The sequence below is a fragment of the Haliaeetus leucocephalus genome, unplaced genomic scaffold, assembly GCF_000737465.1.
Source record: "Haliaeetus leucocephalus isolate CR32 unplaced genomic scaffold, Haliaeetus_leucocephalus-4.0 Scaffold439, whole genome shotgun sequence".
NCBI lineage: Eukaryota > Metazoa > Chordata > Aves > Accipitriformes > Accipitridae > Haliaeetus > Haliaeetus leucocephalus.
Genome location: NW_010972875.1, coordinates 8,050,367 through 8,072,057, shown reverse-complemented (window position 1 = coordinate 8,072,057; position 21,691 = coordinate 8,050,367). Strand labels below are relative to the sequence as shown.

The window sequence follows — 21,691 nt, the reverse complement described above, 5'->3', positions numbered from 1 at the left end:
AGTAGAACTAAGAATCACGATTTTTTCCAGGTATTGTTTTGAAAGATGGAAACAAAACACTCACCATACGTCGAGTGAGGAAAGAAGATGGAGGGCTATACACCTGCCTTGCCTGCAACGTCCTTGGATGCAGAAAAGCAGTGGCTTTTTTTTCAGTGGAAGGTTAGTGTTAGCTTCTTTCCAGATTGTGCATGAAATCTTTATAATCACTAAAAGGAAAATCTACTGGCTATCCTGATTGGAGAGCTGAAAATACACCATGAGATTTGTGAAAAGTCATGACCATTCCTATCAAGCTCAATTTGGGTGCTGTCATAGCCATCATAATCCCAGCTGTTGAGGCTGACGCTTTCTTCTCCACAATGTTGTTTAGTGCTTTTCAAGAAAAACTGAATCTATCTTACAGTCGCAAAGAAAATTCTGCCAGTCTATATTACATGCAAACCTATACAACAGAGCCTACCTAAACCCGCAGAAATCCTGGGGCATCTCTATTGTCTTGGTAATATAATTGTCATACTATATTTTTTAACAGTTTAACTTTTTAAACTATGTCATTGCTGTAACAGCATCTAAGAAAAACAGAGTGAAGACTTTGTGCAGTCTGTTGTGATTGCTGTCCCATTTCAGTGATAGGAACAGGTAGCGGGTTTGGGTTAGGGGACTCCATCCTTAGTCCACCAAGCTCTGAACGAGCATTTCTGAGACCCGTCTCTCACTTGTTGCAGTCCTATTGTGGCACACTGAAATGAAATTCACAATGATAAACAATAAATCCTAACAAGAGGTTCGTCTGCAGTCTAAGTAGCTGGAACCATGATGGACTTTACACCAAGAGCTGCAAGGAGAAGCCTCGAACTAAAAGCTCATTACTGTTGATATTAGTACATTTGCAAAATTTAGTCACTGAATCCTTCACAAACCTCTGTCTTATAAGTCAGGGTGATTGTCCATTCCGTTGTTCCATTAAGGTAATAAAGCAGTATCCTGTTATTCTTATAGGTCCCATTAGGATATTAAGATGTTGGGCAATATGCTTACATGGGGTGGGAATTGTCTGCAGCTGACATCAATGTAGATTTCAGCTGATGTGGTAAATATGGCTGGGGCATGTCTGTAGAAGTTGAAAATCTGTGTAGGACATACTGTTTCACTCCAAGAAATTTATAGTGCAGCTCATTGGGGTCATGCAATGGAGTGTGCTACTGTGTAGGAAAATCTGTATGGTGCAAAGGATGAAATAGAAGAGCGTGATGTGGCAAATGGGAGCTGAAGAAAAGAGCTGCTCCTGCGCATTAGTAGATGTTCAAGTGGTAGGTATCTGCTGGACACTATTTTACTGGAAAAGGGATGTTGTAAATAAGACCTTATTTTCATGTGTTCTTGTAGAACCATGGGTTTTTGTACCCCAGCTGAAGCATTTAAAGAGACAAGAGAGAGATTGTTCTCTGCGTCATTCTTACAGCACTTTATTTACTATATGATGGGTTTTTTTCAGTTTCTGGAGAAAGAGTCATTCATTTTGAGTATTTTAAAACAATGATTTCTTTTTAAAATGTGAGATTTTACTTTTTTATATTTGCCAAAGGTCCAGATACTGTCCTTGGAACAAAGCTGATGCTAAGAAATCGGGTGGTGTGTAAAGCAGCATGAAACTAAATGTAATATTCCAACATAAAAACCCAAGCTTTTTGTTTTGTTTTGCTTTCGTTTCTTTGCTCCATGTTGCACTTTTAAAACGAACCTTCAGAACAAGGACCTCCATTATGTACTTTAATGAATGAACAAAACCAATACGCTTCCAACTATCACTCAGATATTCATTTATTTCTTCCCAGGCGCTGAAGAGAAAACAAATCTGGAGCTCATTATCCTTGTTGGCACTGCAGTGATTGCCATGTTCTTCTGGTTGCTTCTTGTAATCATCCTCCGGACTGTTAAGCGGGTAATGAAAAAATTCTTGTACTGTCCTATCAGCACTGGTCTTGCATGACAAATGAGAGCTGACTTGAGGCCTTTTGTGTTGTTTCTTCCCATTGTTCTTAAATCAACAGACACATTTTTTCTCTCCATGCCGTAACATTCTTGCCTGGAACCGGGGGCACAGAAATTTGTTTTTAATTGAACAGGCCCTTGCAAGAGAAAAAAATGTTTCAGCTCGTTTTGTTTATTAAAAAAAAGTGCAAGTAATTAACGATGATCACACTCATGATGACATGGTGTAGGGAAATGGTAGCCTGGTATTTCTGGGAACTAGTGAAACACTACAAAGTGAGAAAATGGCACTTTGCCTGCACATTGCCAGAAAAAAAATCTGTGCAACTACAACTAATACCATTTTCCAGGCCAGTGGAGGGGACATGAAGACTGGCTACTTGTCTATCATCATGGATCCTGATGAAGTCCCTATAGACGAGCACTGTGAACGGCTCCCGTATGATGCCAGCAAGTGGGAGTTTCCCAGAGACCGGCTAAAGCTAGGTGCGTCTTCATTGCACAAGCCGTTTAGTGATACTGCAGCCAGCCCTGTGCTGGGGGATGTTTCAGGTCCTGGCTTGCCATGGGGCTGCCCTGATGCAGGACCCCCTGTGGGTCTGTGGTCCCACAGAATATAATAGAATATAATAGAATATAATGCATCCTCTCCCCATTATCAGCCCTCTGTTAATTTCTGATACACAAACTTCATTTAGAGTTGCTGTTTATTCTGCATCTTTTGCCTACTGTGCCAGGCAAATAAATTGGAGTATGTTCATCTTCTCACTTCAAGGTAAACCTCTTGGGCGTGGAGCTTTTGGCCAGGTCATAGAAGCGGATGCATTTGGGATCGACAAAACTGCTACCTGCAAAACAGTGGCAGTCAAAATGCTTAAAGGTAAAAATGATGACTAAAACTTCACCTTGAATACACAATATAGGGATAATCGCCAATACTATAACCAGTAGATAGAAAAAAATCAAAATGTTCATACCAATGGTGTATACAAGTTTAGCTTAACAGTTGGTATTAAGAAGCAATGATTAGGGAAAGTACATGCCTTTCCCTCATCGATAACTGGAGCAATGCGACTATGGTTTCTTAGCCATTGCTTTATAGATCTGCTCAGGTTCAGAATACAAACTTGCTCCTGCAAGCAATTTGCACTTGTCCATTTTTGCCTTATGCAGCCTGGTGAGGAGCTTTCTGCAAGTCTCAGACAATGGCTTAGACACGCTCCAAAATGAATTTTAGTTTTGAACAGCTTTCTCCTCACTTTAAATCATATTATAGTGCCTTGCATTCACCACAGAAAAGTTGAAAGCTGCGGTTCCCAGACACATTGTTCCCGAAGAGGACATAGCTGGGCAGCAAAATGGGGCTGCCAGCAGCCGGGGGCTGTATCCCACCCTGTGCTGTACTGGAGGAAGTGTGGGAAAGCCAAGGGATTTCTGACAGTACAGTGTGAGCAGTCAAAAGCGTAGGCAAGACCTGTTGCAGATTCGTTGCAGTGGGATGAGCGTACAGTAATGGCAATAAAAATTGGAAAGCCCTGTCCTTCCAGCTTCCCAGTGCTCAGGCAGCCTGCAGAGAGCTGCCTCCTCTGCCCCTCCCTCCCCACTGCTTCAACTGTTTCCTCTTGCCCTTCTGTCCCTGTGGGATGAGGAGACCAGCCATGTTTCCAGGCTTTTGGTGAGGCTGCAGGGTCAGGCATGTTCGGCCCAGTCCCCAAGTCCGTGGACCCATTGGACCCTTAGCGTGGACCACAGCAATGCCTATGGGACAATGTTTCTAGCTCTTCTTGGCTGGGAGGGTCAAACTGCTCAGAAGGTCTGTAGGAAAAAAGATGTTTGCTGATCTGGATTGTTTCTGTCCCTCTTCTGATGTACTGCCCTTGGCAAACTTCAGAAAATGTTGAGAAGCAGAGCAAAACCAACCCTGTCATGCACGTGCCTAGCTTTCATCAGTGTCCTGCAGCATAGCCGACCCAGGCTACCAACCAACAAGACTTCCCAGATGGGCTGGAAAAATAACAGAAGAGAACACAGAGGAGGGGAAAAACTTTCTGTCTGTGATGCTCCTGATCTGTGTTGTTTTACCTCTGCAGAGGGTGCAACCCACAGTGAGCACAGAGCACTTATGTCAGAGCTGAAGATCCTCATTCATATTGGCCATCATCTCAACGTTGTCAATTTACTTGGAGCCTGCACAAAGCCAGGAGGTGAGTAACTTCTCAGTGGGCAGGAAGGTGCTAATGAAAACCCTATTTCTGCCATTTCTTCTGCATAGAAAATTGAGTTTCAAAATTAAGGGTTGGAAGAAATAGTCTTCTTTTTAAAAAAAATAATTCTGATAAGAATGAGCAGGTCCAGAGGCAGAATAAGGGCTCAGAAGCCCTGAGTTCCACATCCAGCTCCATCTGTTAGTTGTTCTATCACTTTGCTTTTCTGTCCGTCAGATCCACTTTTATAGTGGACACACCATATGTAACAGACTTTGGGTCTGAGCCTAGTACCAGATTTTAAAAGTTGGTCTTCTTGTCACAGGCTACAGTGCAACTGCAAGTTGTGACTTCCCTCCCTGGCTTTGGATGGACTGTGGGTACCTCTGTGTGTGTGTAGGAGGGGAGATTGCAATTTGGAGTCCAGCTCTGGGTGGATGAACATATTTTATTTTATAATAGGGGACAGATGTTTCATTTAACAAATGAAACTGCACGCTAATTTAGAAGAAATTCAGTGTAAAGTAACTCAGTAATAATTTTTCAGGGAAGCTGACTTGTTGGCTTACTGTGGGATCAGAATTTAATTTGTAAAGTTCCATGACAGAAGTGCAGTAGTTGAGGGAAACATAATCCATAAATATTTCTTTCCTTGTTTATTCCATAACAAAATAGAGATGGCCAGTATCTGGAACCTAGGATGGAAATTTATCATTGTAGCATATGCCTATATGAAGCAATTTGAGCATGAAATACCACATTTGGACTGTACATTAAAGCATCTATGTCTGAAACCAAGATTCCTGTTTTAAGTTTTTTAGGACTGCCTGCACAAAAATGCATAGATAATTATGTGTGTACTTTATTGCAGATGAGTAGTTAATTGCACTGAAGTTCATTCAAATGTGTATGTTGCATCCTTACAGTGTCAGTTAGCATCGGCAGTTATTGGCACTTTAAGTATAAGCATGCCACTATACATTTTCACATATGAAATTAGGCCTGTGATTTTCAAAAGTATGTGCTTTCTTTTCCTTTCTTATACAGCAGAAAAGGAATCATTTCCCTGCTTTGATTAGATTTTATTATTTTTTTTATTACTGGTATTTTTAAAAACTTCTGGGTAATAGAATGCTTTTTGAAATGTATGTATTTCTAGCCACAAACTGTTGCTGTGAGATAAGGTGGGATATAAATGGTCTTTCTAAAGAATTGCTTTACATGTTGTACAGGCCCACTCATGGTGATCGTGGAATATTGCAAGTTTGGAAATCTGTCAGCCTACCTTCGGAGCAAGAGGAGTGAATTTGTCCCATACAAGGTAAGGAGTCAAGGTTAACAGTATAATGTTTGATTTGGTGGGGTTTTTCCACACACAATATTTCTGTTTCTAGTGCAGACTGAAGTGGCAATCCTTGGGGACGCTGAATATCTAGTACTTCTCATGGGAATGAGAGATGGCAAAGACATCAGAGGTCATCTAGTCTTTCCCCTGGCCCCTGCAATGTACTTATTTTGTTATTGTTAGCTTAAAATGTGCAAAGGAACTGGGCTTCCACTATTTCCCTTGGCAGATTGTTCTACACTTGGCCATATCTGTCAGGAAGTTTTTTTCTGATTATCAGCCTGAATTTTTTCCTTTCTTAGTTAAGCTCCAGACCACCTTAAATAACTGCACTCCCTGCTTAGTGTGTCTATCCATCAGATATCCATAGGTATCTTCTATCATGTGATGATCTGTTCCGCTATCCCCTTGGCTCATTGCTGAATCAGGTTATACATTTTCTTTCTGTTAATCATTTTGTATAACTGATGTATCTCATGAGTTTATGTTCAGCTTGTCACCTCCCAAGTCCTTTGCCAAGGGGAGCTCCATCACAGCACCCCCTCTTTGCACCCCAGTTTGAAAGGAGAAGGAGGATGGAGGCTGGCATTTTCAAACTCATTTCTGGATGCCTCTGAGAGGAGGTCTGATATCTGGAGAGGCTTGGGAGGATCCATTCCCTCTGAGGGTCAGATTGCTGGATGAAGAGCGTGATTGCATGTACCCAGTGCTGAGCATCATGCTCAGGACCCTACCCTTTTTCACCCACAGCCAAGAGAGAGGCCCCTGGGCTCTGCTCTGGCACGCTGGTAGACCTGAGTCTTCCTGCAGCTGCTGTGTTTAGATCAGAGCTTCTTCAAACTGCTTGTTGGTTCTCCAGGGGGTTATTTTTCTTTATCCTTGGAGTCATTGTTTACTATTTTATATTGGCAAAGGCAACTCGCTGCATCCTCTTGTGAGGTAAAAAGGATAAACAAATATCTGAGAGGCCTTGAAGGAAGAGGCAGGCTTTCACGAGGGTGCTGACCCTTGCTTACACAAAGTGGTGGGGATGGGAATTGGCAATGGAAAAAACTAGCCCTGCCAGGGGAGAAAAGTCACCAAACCAAAGCAGGAGAAAATGGAAACGTGATGGAGGAAGCCTGTGGGGCTGGCATCTTCCCTAAATGCATTCGGTGGCTTAGGGTAAGAAGGAAATAAATCAGATTTTGAGGGCTGCCAGGGTTTTGGCCAAGGTAGAGGTTTAGCAGAAGGGCCTTTGCAGCAGTGGGAGGTAAAGCTATAGCAGTGCGGAGAGGCTTAAGTGTATGAGAGGGGGTTTGGCAGCATCCACGCATGCTTCACAAGCGGTGGGCACCAGGGGCTGAGAAGGCCAGCCCGTCAGCGTGCATTTATTTATTCCCCAGCACGTGGAGATGTTCTGGGGGGGCAGCTGGGAGGACGCAGGAGCAGGCTAAAGCAGTGCTGTGGAGTAGCAGAGGGTGCTCGAGCTGGTGAGCCTGCGTGGCCATGGGTTGGGGTTTGCCAGCGCTGTCAACGCGCCAGCCTGGTGCCCCAACCAGAGCCAGGTTGGAGCGGAGCGGCCGATCATGCCAGTGCTGGGCTGCCCTCCCTGCCTTCAGTGGTGCCTGTGGCACAGACCATGGGGACCATCATCGCCTCTCCTGAGGAAGCTTCTGACATGCTTTCTGCTTCTGATTTCTCCCACCTTCCCCTCACATTTCTAGACCAAAAGCGCCAGGTTTCGGCAGGGGAAGGAGAACTATATTGGTGACGTCTCCGCAGACCTGAAGCGACGGTTGGACAGCATCACGAGCAGCCAGAGCTCAGCAAGCTCTGGCTTTGTGGAGGAGCGGTCCCTAAGTGATGTGGAAGAGGAGGACGGTAGGATATATCTTCTCCTGGTGTTGGAACAGCTGTCATGGGTGGGGGCTGATGAGGGACACTGGGGACGGTGTGATTTCCAAAGCTCCCTCAAAGCTGTGTGCGGGGTATTTCCTGGATCACCAAAGCTCCTGAGCTATGGATTATCTAGTCCAGCATCCCAAACCCCTCAGCCCAATCCCAGGTACTGTCCTGCCTGAAAAGGATGCATTTTTAGTGCACTGCCTTTTGGGGATCCATCTATTTAACATCCTAGTGTCTTCAGGGAAAATTGCAGAGCACCAATTCTGAAGGCAGTGCAAAGAGGGATGCGCCAGGATGCTAACTGAATTTCCTCAATGTTTACTCAGAAGTTAAATATCATGAAATGCCATCTGCTTCACTGCTTATTAGCAGAGAGGTTGATTTGCCTTCCCACTGCGCAGGTGGTCTGTCAGGAACAGGAAACCTGAACTATCCACTCATTTAAAGCCTCCCCTGGATATACATACTCTCTGCAGCAGTTTCACTGATACATTCGCCATGTTCTCCTTTGGCAGAGACAGCACAAAGTGCTCAGTGCTGCCAGCATATTTCAAAAACCACTAATTTCAGCAAGTGGTAGGATCAGACTGGTCACAAGGGAGGCCGTAGCAAAACTGCCTGTACCTCGACTTCTACTGAAAATCATTTAATGCAAAGAAAAACATCAGTATGTTAACAGGGAGGATGATCTTGTGGTTTCAATGCAATCCTAATAGGTAATCTCAGGCATGCACTTTATGCATTTCCAGACCATTTTGGTCCTTTTCAGACCTCCCTGGTATAACCACTGACCCTCTGAGCTGGGATGTTGTAAGAAGTATGTAGACCTAAAGCAGGCCTTGAGATGAGGGGTTTAGCCACCAGTGTTGTAGTTCTTCAATTTTGTCTTAAAATCAAGAGCTGGGCAAAGTCATCAAGTTGTTTATTTCAGCAGGAACTAAATGCCTCTGTATCTTTGTTGGATACTTGAATACATTATTCCTCCAGGTCACTAGAGAATGAGGTTAGGCTTCTTCTACCCTAAATTAGGAGGGCTTTTTGCCAAACTGAAGTCTCTATCCCCATGGCATATTCTTCCCCCGTAAGGACTAGGTGGGGCCTCCCTCTCTTCGGTTTCCAAATTCATCTGCTGAAACCACAGCAAGCCTTTCCTGTCCTAGGAACTTGTGAGCTGAGTTTTGGTTGTTTTTCTTTTGGAATTGTTTTGCAAATCTTTCCACTGGTGGGAACTCTGGAAATAAGCAAGGAGGCCTGGGGTATAACCCATCGTCTCAAAATTTATTTTACACAGGACTAGTTTGGTGTAGAATGGGTTGTTACTGATAATTATACAGGCCAAAAAAGGGCTTGGTTTTCTCTTCCGGTTCAATGTGGCATAAGGTTAAGATGGACTTTTACCTAAGAAGCAGTTATGGGTGAAATCCGTGACAAAGGGCATGTTTGACTGTCATCTGATTCTTTGCAGCTGGTCCTGAAGACCTTTGCAAGAACCCTTTGACCATGGAGGACCTCATCTGTTATAGCTTCCAGGTGGCGAGGGGGATGGAGTTCTTGGCTTCACGCAAAGTAAGGAACTTCTCAGGAAGAGTGGCATGTTATTTATTTGACTGTAGGAAATAGTGCTGTAGGTCTATAGAAGGAAACAGCATGTTCATCTTTGGACTAGCAGTCATCCGCAACATTTTCTTTTTGCCCTAAGACATACCCGAATCATTAATACTACAGAGTGAAACAGCCCATGCATTTATTGACACAAATGTTAGTGATCTGTATAAGGTTTATGGGTCACCGATTCATAGAAGAGTGATTAAGTAGTTGGAGGAGGGGAGCTGACTTAAAAGGACAATTAAAGGAGTTAGGGACAAATCCCTGGTAACTGGACCTAAACTAGAGTAAAGGAGTTTGCTCTGAGGAGGTCACCTGTAACTTGTGCAGTGGGATTGGAGGGGCAGTGTGAGGAGAGACAATGCTCACCTGTGAAACTTCATGGATGACTCCTTGGAGAGTCTCCTGCCAAAGACACCCTGGCAGTCAATAGCACCTCACCTGCATTTTTGCCTTCTAGAAATGCTTTTCCGTGGTTTGATCCTAAATACGTATAGTACATGTTTCAAAGGATGTAAATTCCAGCACGAGCAAGGAAGTGCCTGCAGTTGTATAGGAACAAAAAGTACTTAGAAATGGGAAAAGGAAAAAGAAGCAGGGAATACAACACAGCTCTAGAGTGCAGGCTAGGTGTTCAAGAGCAGACTTCAGAGTCTTTTCTAAAAACATGCATTTGCCTACATTTCATACATCCTGGTTGATGTGTCTATGTAAAAATGTCTTTCCAGGATCTGCAGTTCTAGTCCATACTAGAAGCAAATTTGCAGCCACTTTCAGAGCCTGGCTTTTTTACTTCAAGCTATTGAGGCTTGAGTTTTGACATCTTTGGGTTGTTGGCTAAGCTGTTGTTCTGCATAGGTAAAGACATGGACTTTTCTCTCTGTAGTCAAGATTAGTTTGTGTTGGAATCAAATCGGCGTTTTAGTGTAGTATATTTTTCAAAGAGAAAGCAGAGTACATAGATTTGAGTGAACCTAAGTAAATCTAAAGGTAATCAGATCTCAAACTGTTTTGCATCAGCTTCTTAAGATAATTAATTAGCTAACTTCAAAGGCTCTTTCTGTATAGCGGATAAACAGATGTAGTTTGGACTTGGGAGCACAAGCCTCCCTGAGCCAAATCAGTTGTGACCATCAAAAAAGCACTTAAAATCAGTAAATGTTGATGCTGAGGTTCTTTTTCTTAAAAGGTTTTAGGAATTATCTGGCCTTTGAGGGTAGGAGAGCACATATGTGAAAGAGATCAGCCCTGTGGACAGAGCTGTGACAACAGGCAGCATGTGAAGTTGTTTACTTCTCTTTGCAGTGCATCCACAGGGACCTGGCTGCTCGTAATATCCTCTTGTCAGACAATAACGTGGTCAAAATCTGTGATTTTGGCTTGGCTCGAGACATCTACAAAGACCCAGATTACGTCAGAAAAGGAGATGTAAGTTTCAGATTCTCAATTTGAGAGAGAATTAATATGAAGTCAGGACTCTTTTTTTTTTTTTTTTCACCTTAAATGGGTTTGTGGGAACTCAATGTTTTGCTAAACTGTGATACCTTTTTGTTTATGGAAATACTTTCAGGCCAGACTACCCCTAAAATGGATGGCACCAGAAACCATTTTTGATAGAGTATATACCATTCAGAGTGATGTATGGTCCTTTGGAGTTCTGCTATGGGAAATATTTTCATTAGGTGAGTTACTTTAATTTTAGTGAGCCGTCTTAAATTTTAAACAACAGAGTCTGAAGAAAACAGTCAAAGTATTCTTGGATCCTCTTTACCTTTTTTTTTTTTTTACTTCTTGAAAATTTCCTGTTTATTTTCTCCACTAAAATAAAATACTCAAATTTCCTTAAAAATGCAAATGTAGGAACATGGACTTGAAACGCTTCTTCATACAATTTCAGTATGTGATGATGCACCTCATTTACTCAATCAGTTGCTGTTTCCATCATAAATATAAATTGTTTGTACATCCGAATATACTGAATTACCTTATTAACTCAGGCCATAGCGAATTATTTGTTTGAAAATTAATCCTAGAATTTAAGAGTCTAATGCATTAAAATTACCGTTGCTCTCATTTTAGGCGCATCGCCATACCCTGGAGTGAAAATTGATGAGGAATTTTGCAGAAGACTGAAAGAAGGAACAAGAATGAGAGCACCAGACTATACAACACCAGAAATGTGAGAAAATGTTCTTCCAGCTGCCCACATTTACCCCACAATAATAGCAGGTGCTGAAGGAAGCAATAGGTGCTGTTTTCTTTATGCTGATATTTTAATGGACTTTGTCCTTCTAGGTACCAAACAATGCTGGATTGCTGGCACGGAGATCCTAAGCAGAGACCAACTTTTTCAGAGCTGGTGGAGCACCTGGGGAATTTACTGCAAGCCAATGTCCGTCAGGTACGTGAAATGTGTTGTTTGGTTCCTAAAACCACCAGCTGAACCCCTCCTGTCCTGCCAGCCACCACGAAATCCTGTAGTTGGGTACTGTCCACTGGAGCCATTGGGGAGCCTGGGCTTCTTCCACTGCTCACGTTACTGACCAGCAGTTGGAGCAACTTGCAGAGAAGAATGACTTTTGGGGGGGAAGATTGCAGAGGTCTGTTGTGGTAACCAAAAGCGCCTTGCCCTGCCAGCGAGGCATGACACCACCGCTGTGGTTACTTAGCTGTCTTGGCATAGGCTCAATTCACTGCTCTGCTGATGATTTCTCTGCATACTGCAGAGGCATTTCGGCAGGTAGCTCCTGTTGATCTTACTGTGCCAAAGATGGATATCTTAGCATATGTGAGGATGTGGGCTGCAATGCTTTTAATGACTCTTCTGGAAAACGAGGATACAGGCATTTCGCTGCCTGTCAGCAGCTTCATGCAGATAAGTGTATTAGGACTTGTCCTGTGTGCAGACATTGTGGTAAGAGAGCCCACTGCGTCCAGGTGGGGTACATGGGCCTCCCTCCCACGTTCTCCATCTTGTGGCTCCCTCTTCCTGTACTGCGGAAATGGACAAGGCCAGGGCAATAAATATGAGCACATTGGATGAAGGAGGCTGGATTTGGCCATGTGCTCTCCTATTAGACGAGTTCTGCCTTTCTGACCTATTGATAATAATGGGAATTACCTGCCCTTCCAAACTATCGTGTCTTCTGTGCATACAAAACTCAGAAAGGATAGCGTTTCTTCACTTTCCTAAAGAGCAGCTGGAATCTTATGTATCACAGAATCACAGACTGGCTGAGGTCGGAAGGGACTTCTGGAGGTCTTCTGGTCCAACCCCCCCTGCTCAGGCAGGGCCACCTAGAGCCTGTTGCCCAGGAGCATGTCGAGACAGCTTTTGAATATCTCTGAGTATGGAGGCTCCACAACCTCTATGGGTAACTTGTGCCCATGCTCAGTCACCCTCACAGTAAAAAAAAGTGTTTCCTTGTATGTTCAGAACATACTTTGTGTATATTTGCCCATAACCTAATATGGTTGGATTGCTAATGATTTAGACCCTCTTGTCATGAACTGTAGTGTTCTGCAACTATAAAAGACAAACATGATTTACTGTCTGATAACTAATAGCTAATTATGCATTTGTCATATTGCAATCCAAAAGGGATAGATGCCAAAAAATTAGAGAAAAGGTGGAATCTACTAAAGGATTTCTTATGGGACTATAAATAGGTATGCAGTACTGAAGGATGCGTAATCCATTTTTTCTCTTTATATTTTAAAGCAGAAATATTAACATGCGGAATAAATTTTTAAAAGTGCTATCCTTGTTATTCACATCAAATTAGATGCCAAAGTATTGATAGAAAATTTCCTGTTTTGCTATGTCCATTTCCTTCTTTTTTTCATTTACTTCTTATGCTTAATTTAGTCTTTCTGATTAATACACTGTAGTCTAATTGAGTCTTAATTTCAGTTTAAGGTTATTTTTTTCTTCAGGTCCATGTTCTTTGTGTCATTGGGATTCAAACATTACAAAAAACTACATTTTTTATTTCAAAGACATCAATAAAAAGTTCAGTTTATACATTATGTTACAGGATGTCATATAAAAATCTCAATTTTTTAATCTAAAACTACTTGGCAGTGGTTCTTATTAAGTTTCCTTCTTTTAATGTAGCTGCTCCTGCAAAGGTGGTATAGTGTTCATAGTTTAATAAAACAACCAAGGTAGCACTGTTGGACAGATGCATTCTCCATGTACGTGTGTGTAGTTGTTTACGTCTGTGTATCTCTGTAGCCTATTTAATTTTTGTATTTTTTCACTGCATTCTACAGGATGGTAAAGACTACGTTGTCCTTCCTTTGTCAGTATCGCTGAATATGGAAGAGGATTCGGGTCTTTCTCTCCCAACTTCACCTGCTTCCTGTAGGGAGGAAGAGGAAGTCTGTGATCCCAAATTCCATTATGACAACACAGCAGGAATTAGGTATTTTATATAGTGGACATCCTACTGGGGCCTCTGGGCAGGTTTTGTTCAAGCTGTGGGGGCAGGGGAAATGAAAGGAAGAGACTTCAGCTGCCTGGTCCATATTTAACCTCCTCTATAGGGATAAGAAGGAATCTGTAGAGATTTTGTAGGCAAAAAGTAGTTTCTTATCTCTCAAAATGCTAGTGATTTTTGTAAAATTTTTTTTTTGCTACCCTTTCAAGATTTTGTATTCTCTCAGAAAAACCCACAAGAGTATTTGTTATTTAGTTTTAAAGAACAAGAACGAATACAAAGTTTTACTGATTCAAATCAGTTGTGTTCACGCTCTTGTATTGCAGCTCCCTAAGATATTAATGGTGATAGATCTATCATTAATAACCTCTCTGCCATTTCCCCTCCTAGAGTGAAATGTTGGTAAATAGGTCATGAATTGATAGCAAGGGGAATGCGACCTAAATAGTGTTGTCACTGTTTTTTGTCCACTGCTTGCTTCTGGTGGGCTGCTGGGCCATCTACGATGGACCAATAGTGGTAGATGCTGTTGGGTATTGTGGCAGAGGTGACTTCCCCGGGAAGGAGTTTGTACTAATGTACTTAAGCAGGACTTAAGTTGGACCTTGTGAGGACCTCAAGCATGGGGTGTAAGGGAGAAAGGTATTTTCTCATCTAGTGCTGCCTAAGATCAAATTCAGCCACTTAGATGCTGGGACCGCTGTGTTTCTTGCTGTAATCTCAGAAGAAGGAGAAAGATAGAAGGAGATGGATCCAACCATCAGGGCAGAGATGGACTCTATTGGCAGGTTTCACATGGTTTCCACAAAGTGGAGCCCTCTCCCTTGCTGCTTGTATTATATCCACCAAAGACAAAATTCCCAGTGATTTTGGGTACTGCAGGATGACATTTTTGTGTGGTCCTGGGAAAGACCAGGTAGGCACAGTGCATTTCACACTTCAGTTGAACTTATGGTCCTAAAGCTGAACTCTCAACCCCATGTTTTAGTAGTGGGGCAGTCCAAAGTATAAATTTTAAAGACAAAAAAGCATGATTTAAACCTGAAAACATCGCACTTATTTTCCACTTCTACTACTTCCTATATGGCTTTTCCCGGTCCCCACTTCCTATTATGAATGGAAGTAAAATCTGTCAACCTTTTAAAGAGACTTTGAACCTCTTCTCTTGTCTTACAGTGTGACAGGGTTGCTCAGAGAGTGGGGAGCTTAAGACATGCTTAGGGGCTTTATTCTTCTCTTCTGGTAGCTGAAAATTATTTTGTAGGCATGGATCTTGCTGTACACATAGTGGAAAAGATTGATCTGTTTGGTAATGTCTTTTTCAATCTTCACAAAAGTACTAATTATGAGGAGAGGCTGATAAATACAATCTCTAAATCAAAGCTGGAGGATGAAAAGCAAGCACAGGGAAAACACAGAGAATATTAAAGAATATTTAGGTTGCTGAGGTAAATTAAAAGCAGCAGGACCTCCTAACATCTGCTGTATTTGGTTTAGAAAATAGATATGCAATTTCTGAACCTTGAAAGATTGTCATTAAGAGCAGTCAGGTGAGGTAAAGAAGATGTAAGGAAGTGTAAAGATAATGCCTGTTTTTAGAAAGAACAGAAAAGGAGTAGCTCTTAAATCAAGTTAACTTGAATCCTAGGAACAATCCTGGAATAAACAGTCAGATAAATAATGGTGAATGCCTGCAGGAAAATAAAGTAACTAAAAATAGCCAGCATGGATTTGTCAAGAGCAAATCAAATCAAACCAATCTAAGTTTCATTTTTAGGGGGAATAATTGTTCTGGTGGGTAGCAGGGAAGATGGATTTTGATTTTCTGTAGGGCATTTTTGGCCCTTTTTTAATGGGACAGTCTATTACAAAATGCAAACACATGTCAGGAAATACTGTCAGGACGTCAGCTGAGCCCCCACTGCCACCGGGCAGGAGTCAGACTCCACGTGTGGCCTCTCTCTGCCTGCACACTATTTCTGGTCCTGTTTGCACAGTAGCTTGGCTTAACCGGGAGGCTCTCATTCATTGTAGCCCATGTAGGCTGACTTTTATCTGGGCTGAGCAGAGGCAAGACTCCCATACCTGGGAGGTTGTTCAGCAGATCAAGAGGCTGGGATTCCCCTGGCTGTAGTCCTGGCCGTGCAGTTCTGTGCCTGTGTGGACAATTAAATGCAAGCACACAGGGAGCTTTCAGACTAAGGCGGCAAGTTGTAGAATGAACTTCTCATCATTCAAGGTCAGGTTGTCCAGGAGGGTAAGTGGACTAGATTGTCCATTAGATGTTCTTGGTCCTGGCGGTGTTGGGTGGGAAGTGGATTAGTTACCATTGCAGAGTAACAGGAGCAGAAGACATGGTCAGCGCAGAGATCTTGAAAGCACTGTTTTTGTCAAGTCTAGGAAGAGAAAATGGAGAGGGAACATAGTAACAGTTTTCAGTATATGAAAAGTTGCTCAAAAGAGGATGCTAATTGATTATTCTGTGTCCCCAGCAATAGCACAAATCCTATTTGCAGCAAATACTTGGGTTTAATATTTGAAAAACATTCTAAAGTGTGACTGAGCACCTGAGCAGGCTACACAGGGAACTTGTAAAATCCCCACCAGTTTAAATAAATGTCTGTTGGAGATAGGCAGGACTCAGCATAGCTAGACTCAAAGCTGGGAAACAGGATGAAAGATGCTCTTAATTGTCTCCAGCTTTGTGCTTCAAGCGGATGCAGGTTTCTCTTCTCACTCCATGGCTTTTTCTTCATTAGCTGTTAGGAACACAAATTTGTCCTGTTTAACTGGGACAACATCCATTTTACTCCATATCCACTTAGACAGAAAGCTGAGGGTGGCTGTTTTGTTTGCTGTGTTAGTACCTCCATGAAAGTCAATTTTATTTTTTTGTCCAATATTTTTTATGGATGTCATCCTGACCAGAGGACTTCTTTTGGAGAAGAGCCTTCAAGAGAGATGTAGCACTCCCTGTCCTGATCCCCACGGTTTAAGGGCGGCAGTCTGCTGAGTCTGCTGTTGTTGTCCTAGGTCCAGCCAGGGGTCTCAGAAGTGCAGTCCAAAGGAAGAGACACATATCTGTGCTCCAGGCTCCTCTGTTTATTATACTTCTAAGTGAAGCTTGCAGGAAGTGAAGCCCTCCAGTGTAACTGAGGAAAGGAGCTGTTTTCTCAAAGCCATTTCTTAGAATTTGCTCAGAGATCAAGATTGTCAGGAGCAGAAGGTCAGAAACATGCCACTTTCTAGGCTGTTCCTCCTTTTCAATAAATGGATATTTTGAGGTTTGCATAATATGTTTTGACAAAAGGATTAACTTCTCTGTAGAGAGATAAAAGGATTCTGATATCATTGTGCTGTTTGCAGCCAAGTTGTGGATAGTGGACACAAAACTTTTTTGTTTTGTTTTCTTTTCAGTCAATACCGACAAGGTAGCAAAAGAAAAAGCCGCCCTGTAAGTGTGAAAACGTTTGAAGATGTCCCATTGGTAACCACTGTAAAAGTTGTTCAGGAGGTGAGGTTGTCTGTTGTTTGTATGTCTTTTCCTTCTGTTGATGTCTTTTTTCATGTTTGTTTGTTTTTTAATCCGTTTCCATTTAATGCATTTCTAATACCTTTGCAGGAAAACCAGACAGATAGTGGGATGGTTCTTGCGTCTGAAGAGCTGAAGACATTGGAAGAGAGCGATAAACAAGTAAAAATACCCTTTAGGTAAGGCTCAGGCTGCACACAGGATTGAATATGACCTTTTGCTTGCAGTATGTCAGAAGACTGATTGGTTTGTAAAATTTTTTTAGAAGACAAAATGTTTTCTTACTGTATTTTTAAAAACACAAAGAAAAATTGTGCACTGTGTGCCTGGTTATCTACATTTGGTACCAGGAGAGGAGAGGTAATGCAGCTGTTTGGAAGCATCAGCCAGCACCACAGAAAGGGCTTGTATTTATCAGCTGCAAAAGCATCAACCACCCCTCGAAGGAACTGAGCCGGTACACACAATCGAACATATTTGTGAGGGCCTGTCTGCAATGAAAAAAAGTTTTTTTTTTTTTTCTTTTTCTTTCTTTTTTTATAAAGCTGACTCTTGAGTTTTCAGGATGTACCTGGGTGTATTTTCAGAGCATTGTACAGGGGTTTCATTGTGCAGTTCACAGGAAGCACAGTGGTGTTCATGGAGCTGAAACCTCACGTATGCTCTCTGAGAGCTTCTCGGGAATTATTTTTTCCAGGACCACTTCAGTGCAAACAAAGGTATATTGCAGTTGCGATTGCACCACAGCTGAAATGTGTGAAGCCTCTCAAGGTTTTCTCCATTTCATCTGTGGTTGCAATCTAACTGCTTGTATCGTCATAAAATTAAATATCTTTTTCACGTGTTAGTGAGGTTAGGGCATATAAAAAGATCTCTCCTTATAATCAAATGCACGTTTAAAAAGGCTTGAAGCCAGCTTTGTGAAGTGCACCATTTTGCTTTGGTCGCTGCTGTGATGGAAAGCAGCTGCCGGCAGGAGTCGCCCACCTGCCCTGCAGAAGACAGTCTCCACAGCTCGCTCAGTCCTGTTTCTGCTTGTTTTTTGCAGCACGCTGGTGCCCAGCAAGAGTAATGAGTCCGTCATGTCGGAAGCCTCCAACCAGACGAGCGGGTACCAGTCAGGGTACCACTCGGACGACATGGACACCACCGTCTACTCCAGCGAGGAGACTGAACTCTTGTGCGCCCGGGAGGCTTCGCCCCCGCTCTGCCGCGCTCACGGGCTGCCCTACGACGGCACCGTGCCGCTCGCCTCCCCGCCGCTCTAGGGCGAAGCCGGCAGCTCCGGGTCCCCCCGGAATGTGCCTTCCTCGCCTAGGCCGGTGGTGTTCAGGTTTGATGTATAGAAAGACGGCGCCTGTGAGGCTAAGAAAAGACGTTGATTTTTCCTCAAGAGGATGCAGGAGCATCTGGCAGCAAAACCGCCCCATGCCAGGCTGCGAGGCGCCTTCCTTGAGGGGTGCCGGCGGCTGAGGGTGCAAAGCCCCGGCTGCCGTGCGTGGGCTGTGCTGACCCAGTGGCAGAGGCAGTGCGGTGGCCTTTGGGACCCTGGTGACATGCCGAGCGTGTGCCTGACGCAGGCAGCAGCACGACATTCAACTTAAGTGTTTCTAGTTGTACGAAGTAACGGCACAGCCCTGCTCTTTTTTTTTTTTTTTTTTTTTGGTCATTTTCCCACTTGCGGCTGGACTCCAGGAAGGAAAGAGCATGGCGCTGGCTTCTTGTTTCTCAGAGTTATCCCTTGCTTGCACCTCCACAAACAAAAAAAGAAACCTCCAGCTCAAGGCCCTGGCACTCGCTAATGGCCTGAGACTAAACATAGGCTGGGCTAAATATAGGTGGGGGCGATGGTCTCTGTCCTTGGCAGAGAAAAAAAGTTGCTGTGCCAGACCTCATGAGCTGCGTTTGCTTGCAAGACTTGCACGGTGAGGTTGGTTAGTCGGGAGAAGGCAGAGCACCGAGCCAAGTGATGGGACGCAGGTGCCGAGGGCATGCCGCACCTCTGGGGATGGCTCTGCTCCCCGTCCTCCCTGGCACCCTTGACCTATGCCAGGTGCCTACCAGCTGCTGAGCTAGCCTGAAACAGCTGCAGAAAATACCCCTGCTCTGAATCACCACTGGGGTGGCCTCCACAACAGGTAGAAAAGGCATTGTAATCTACCTTGTGGGGCATCCTAAGGGCACCCTGCCTTCTCATCTCATCCCCTCTCCCTCAGACGTAGGTCTGACTCTTTCACTTTGCAAACTCAAAGTCCGTTTGCAGTGGCAGAGATCTCGGTTTATGTAGTCTTGGGAATCCGTGACTGGTTTCATGGCAGCTCCGATCTTCTCTGAGTGGTGAGATTGTGCCTAAATGTTGGACAACTTCTTACCTGTGCTCTTGTAGTCCCAGAGCTCTATTAATAGACACAATGCAGGCTACAAGATTTTAAAATGGAAAGCTATTTCTACTGAGTTCTTTTTTGTATTTTTATAATTATTTTTTTGTTTGTACTTACTATAATGTCAAATGCTGGGAACCATGAATATAAGGCATATACAGTATTTATAGCCTCTTTATGTAGAAATAAATGTAATATATTAAAATATAAATATATATATTATATAATGGATATTGTACTATTCACATTTTGTATCGGTGTTCTGTAGCATTACAAGGGTCACAAAATTTTTAATAGCTAGAATTTTTCACTTTATTAAAAGGGACTGGAAATTTAGAGGTGGGGGCTATGAGTAGATTTGTTTGCTTTTCTTGCATGTATTTTCTTATATCCTTTCTATTGACAGGGAATTTTATCAAATGCAACTTATTTCAAGTGCCATTTAATGAATCTATTTATTTATACCATTGTACAGATCTATGAACATTTCTGTGCGTACCTATAGTAAAGAAACTTCAGTGATTTTTACCAGTTGGCAATAAGTGCCTTTAGAGGAATGGTCAGAGGAATAGACTGCTTGTACAGACTGAATCTCCTCTGAAAAAGTTTATTATGTTCAGTTAGAGAATGGTTGATCTAATTGTATTGTGACTTTTGCCTGGAGAGTAGCAGTTTCCCTTAAAGCCTTATTCATCTTTTCCCACTTGTATTTCTTCCATCTCACTTCTTATAGCTGAAATGTTGTCCCTGCTCTTGTGTAGCAACATCTTCCTTTATTTTAAATGTGTACTCGAAGCTCCCACCTTTTCTGCTTTTTGTTGTCCACTTTTTGACTTTCTCTTCTGCACTGTGTAGGCCTTTGTTCTCAGTTCAAGGCTGGCCAATGGTGGGTTATCAGGACTCAAAGAATCATAACAGCTTATACTAAAAAAATTGCAAGGGGGGGTAAACCACCAACTGCAGACTTTAATTCAACTTGTCTTTATTGCAGTTTGAACTGGGACCTTTGTAGGCTACTGCATAGCGAGAGTACTTGTCTACGAAGTGGGAGATCTCACCAATAAACTCTACTCAGGCTGAATATGGGACTAATACCCTCTACACACTATGCGCATGCCCCAGCTACAAGGCTGTGGGATGTCAAGTTTCAAATATTTCTCCTTTCCTTGCTCTGAATCTAAAGCATTTTACAGACAGGAAAGCAGGAGCTGGGAGGTCAGGTAGAAAGATAAGGGAGAGGCTTCCTAGATCTGCTGTAAGGGCTTCTAGGAAGGACTTGTATTTTCATGTATATATTTGGCATTTTTCTTCCTTCCCAGGCAAGAGTCTCGCCAGTAGAGTATGCTCAACAGACAATGCCACATTCTTTAATATCCCCCCTTCCCAATATTCTTCAACATCTTTAATGAAAGTGTTCTTCTATGTATTACTATACAGTGGACATAAAATACTGACACTGGCAGAAGCTTGACGGGTGCCCTGTTGAGCCACATGTTGGAGAGTCCTGACAGAGAGGTGGAGATGGAGATCTGTCATTGATGTCCATCTGCCCTACCTATATCTGGAGCTCCCCAAGGTTTGGGATGTTCAATTTAGACATGTCATTTGGTAGTTTTGTTTCCTTTCCAGCTTGGTGTAACACAAGATATGTGTGACATACATGTACTCAGACGCTTCCCTGTGTGTTTGTAGTACCTCTAAAACAGTCATCCATCATAATGCAGCCTGATGAAGTTGCAATATAGCCATTTCAGCTAATGAGTTCTCACTTATAATCCTTGTCAGCCAATGAAACTCCCTTGTGGGTCCAAATCATTTTAAATATGCCTGGAAAATGTGGGAACTAGCACACACCTGCTTTAGGAAAGGAAGCCAGCTTCTTTAAAAAAAAAACACCCACCCACCCCCCCCCCCCAAAACCCCCAAAGCAAAACCCTATATATTCAGTTTCAGGAGCAAGCAAAGCTTCTATAAATTGTTCATATATTTGGCATCCAGCAACACAATTCTTTTCTTAGACCATGGCAGTTAGATCCTTTAAAACACCTGGACTTTTTGTTGTATTCTGAATACAGCACGTTCAGCTAAACCCCAGTCAGGCTACATCTGTCTTGGTAGATGCTTTAAATTCCAAAAAGAATATTTTCAATGAAACGACAGACATATACTGCACAGATTTGCAAATGCCTCGCAAACCAGTCCTGGCTTTATCTCCATTCTGCAGCCATGCAGCAAAGTGTCAGCATTTGGATCAGCATCCTTATCCATGAAATGCATGGGAGATTCCAGGCTGGATCTGA

General features: G+C 42.8%; 1 protein-coding gene across 1 annotated transcript in view; it reads left to right on the top strand.

Moving 5' to 3' along the window:
• KDR (kinase insert domain receptor (a type III receptor tyrosine kinase)) overlaps positions 1–18,278 on the top strand; it is a 30,557-nt gene extending 12,279 nt beyond the window's left edge. The window contains exons 15-30 of the mRNA XM_010574570.1: positions 31–162; positions 1,839–1,945; positions 2,346–2,481; positions 2,771–2,875; positions 4,086–4,199; positions 5,432–5,520; positions 7,251–7,407; positions 8,897–8,997; positions 10,342–10,464; positions 10,607–10,718; positions 11,116–11,215; positions 11,332–11,437; positions 13,312–13,463; positions 16,896–16,992; positions 17,101–17,189; positions 18,059–18,278. Coding sequence (XP_010572872.1) covers positions 31–162; positions 1,839–1,945; positions 2,346–2,481; positions 2,771–2,875; positions 4,086–4,199; positions 5,432–5,520; positions 7,251–7,407; positions 8,897–8,997; positions 10,342–10,464; positions 10,607–10,718; positions 11,116–11,215; positions 11,332–11,437; positions 13,312–13,463; positions 16,896–16,992; positions 17,101–17,189; positions 18,059–18,278 — 1,940 coding nt within the window. The remainder of the gene's footprint in view (positions 1–30; positions 163–1,838; positions 1,946–2,345; positions 2,482–2,770; positions 2,876–4,085; positions 4,200–5,431; positions 5,521–7,250; positions 7,408–8,896; positions 8,998–10,341; positions 10,465–10,606; positions 10,719–11,115; positions 11,216–11,331; positions 11,438–13,311; positions 13,464–16,895; positions 16,993–17,100; positions 17,190–18,058) is intronic.
• The last annotated feature ends 3,413 nt before the right edge of the window (positions 18,279–21,691 follow it).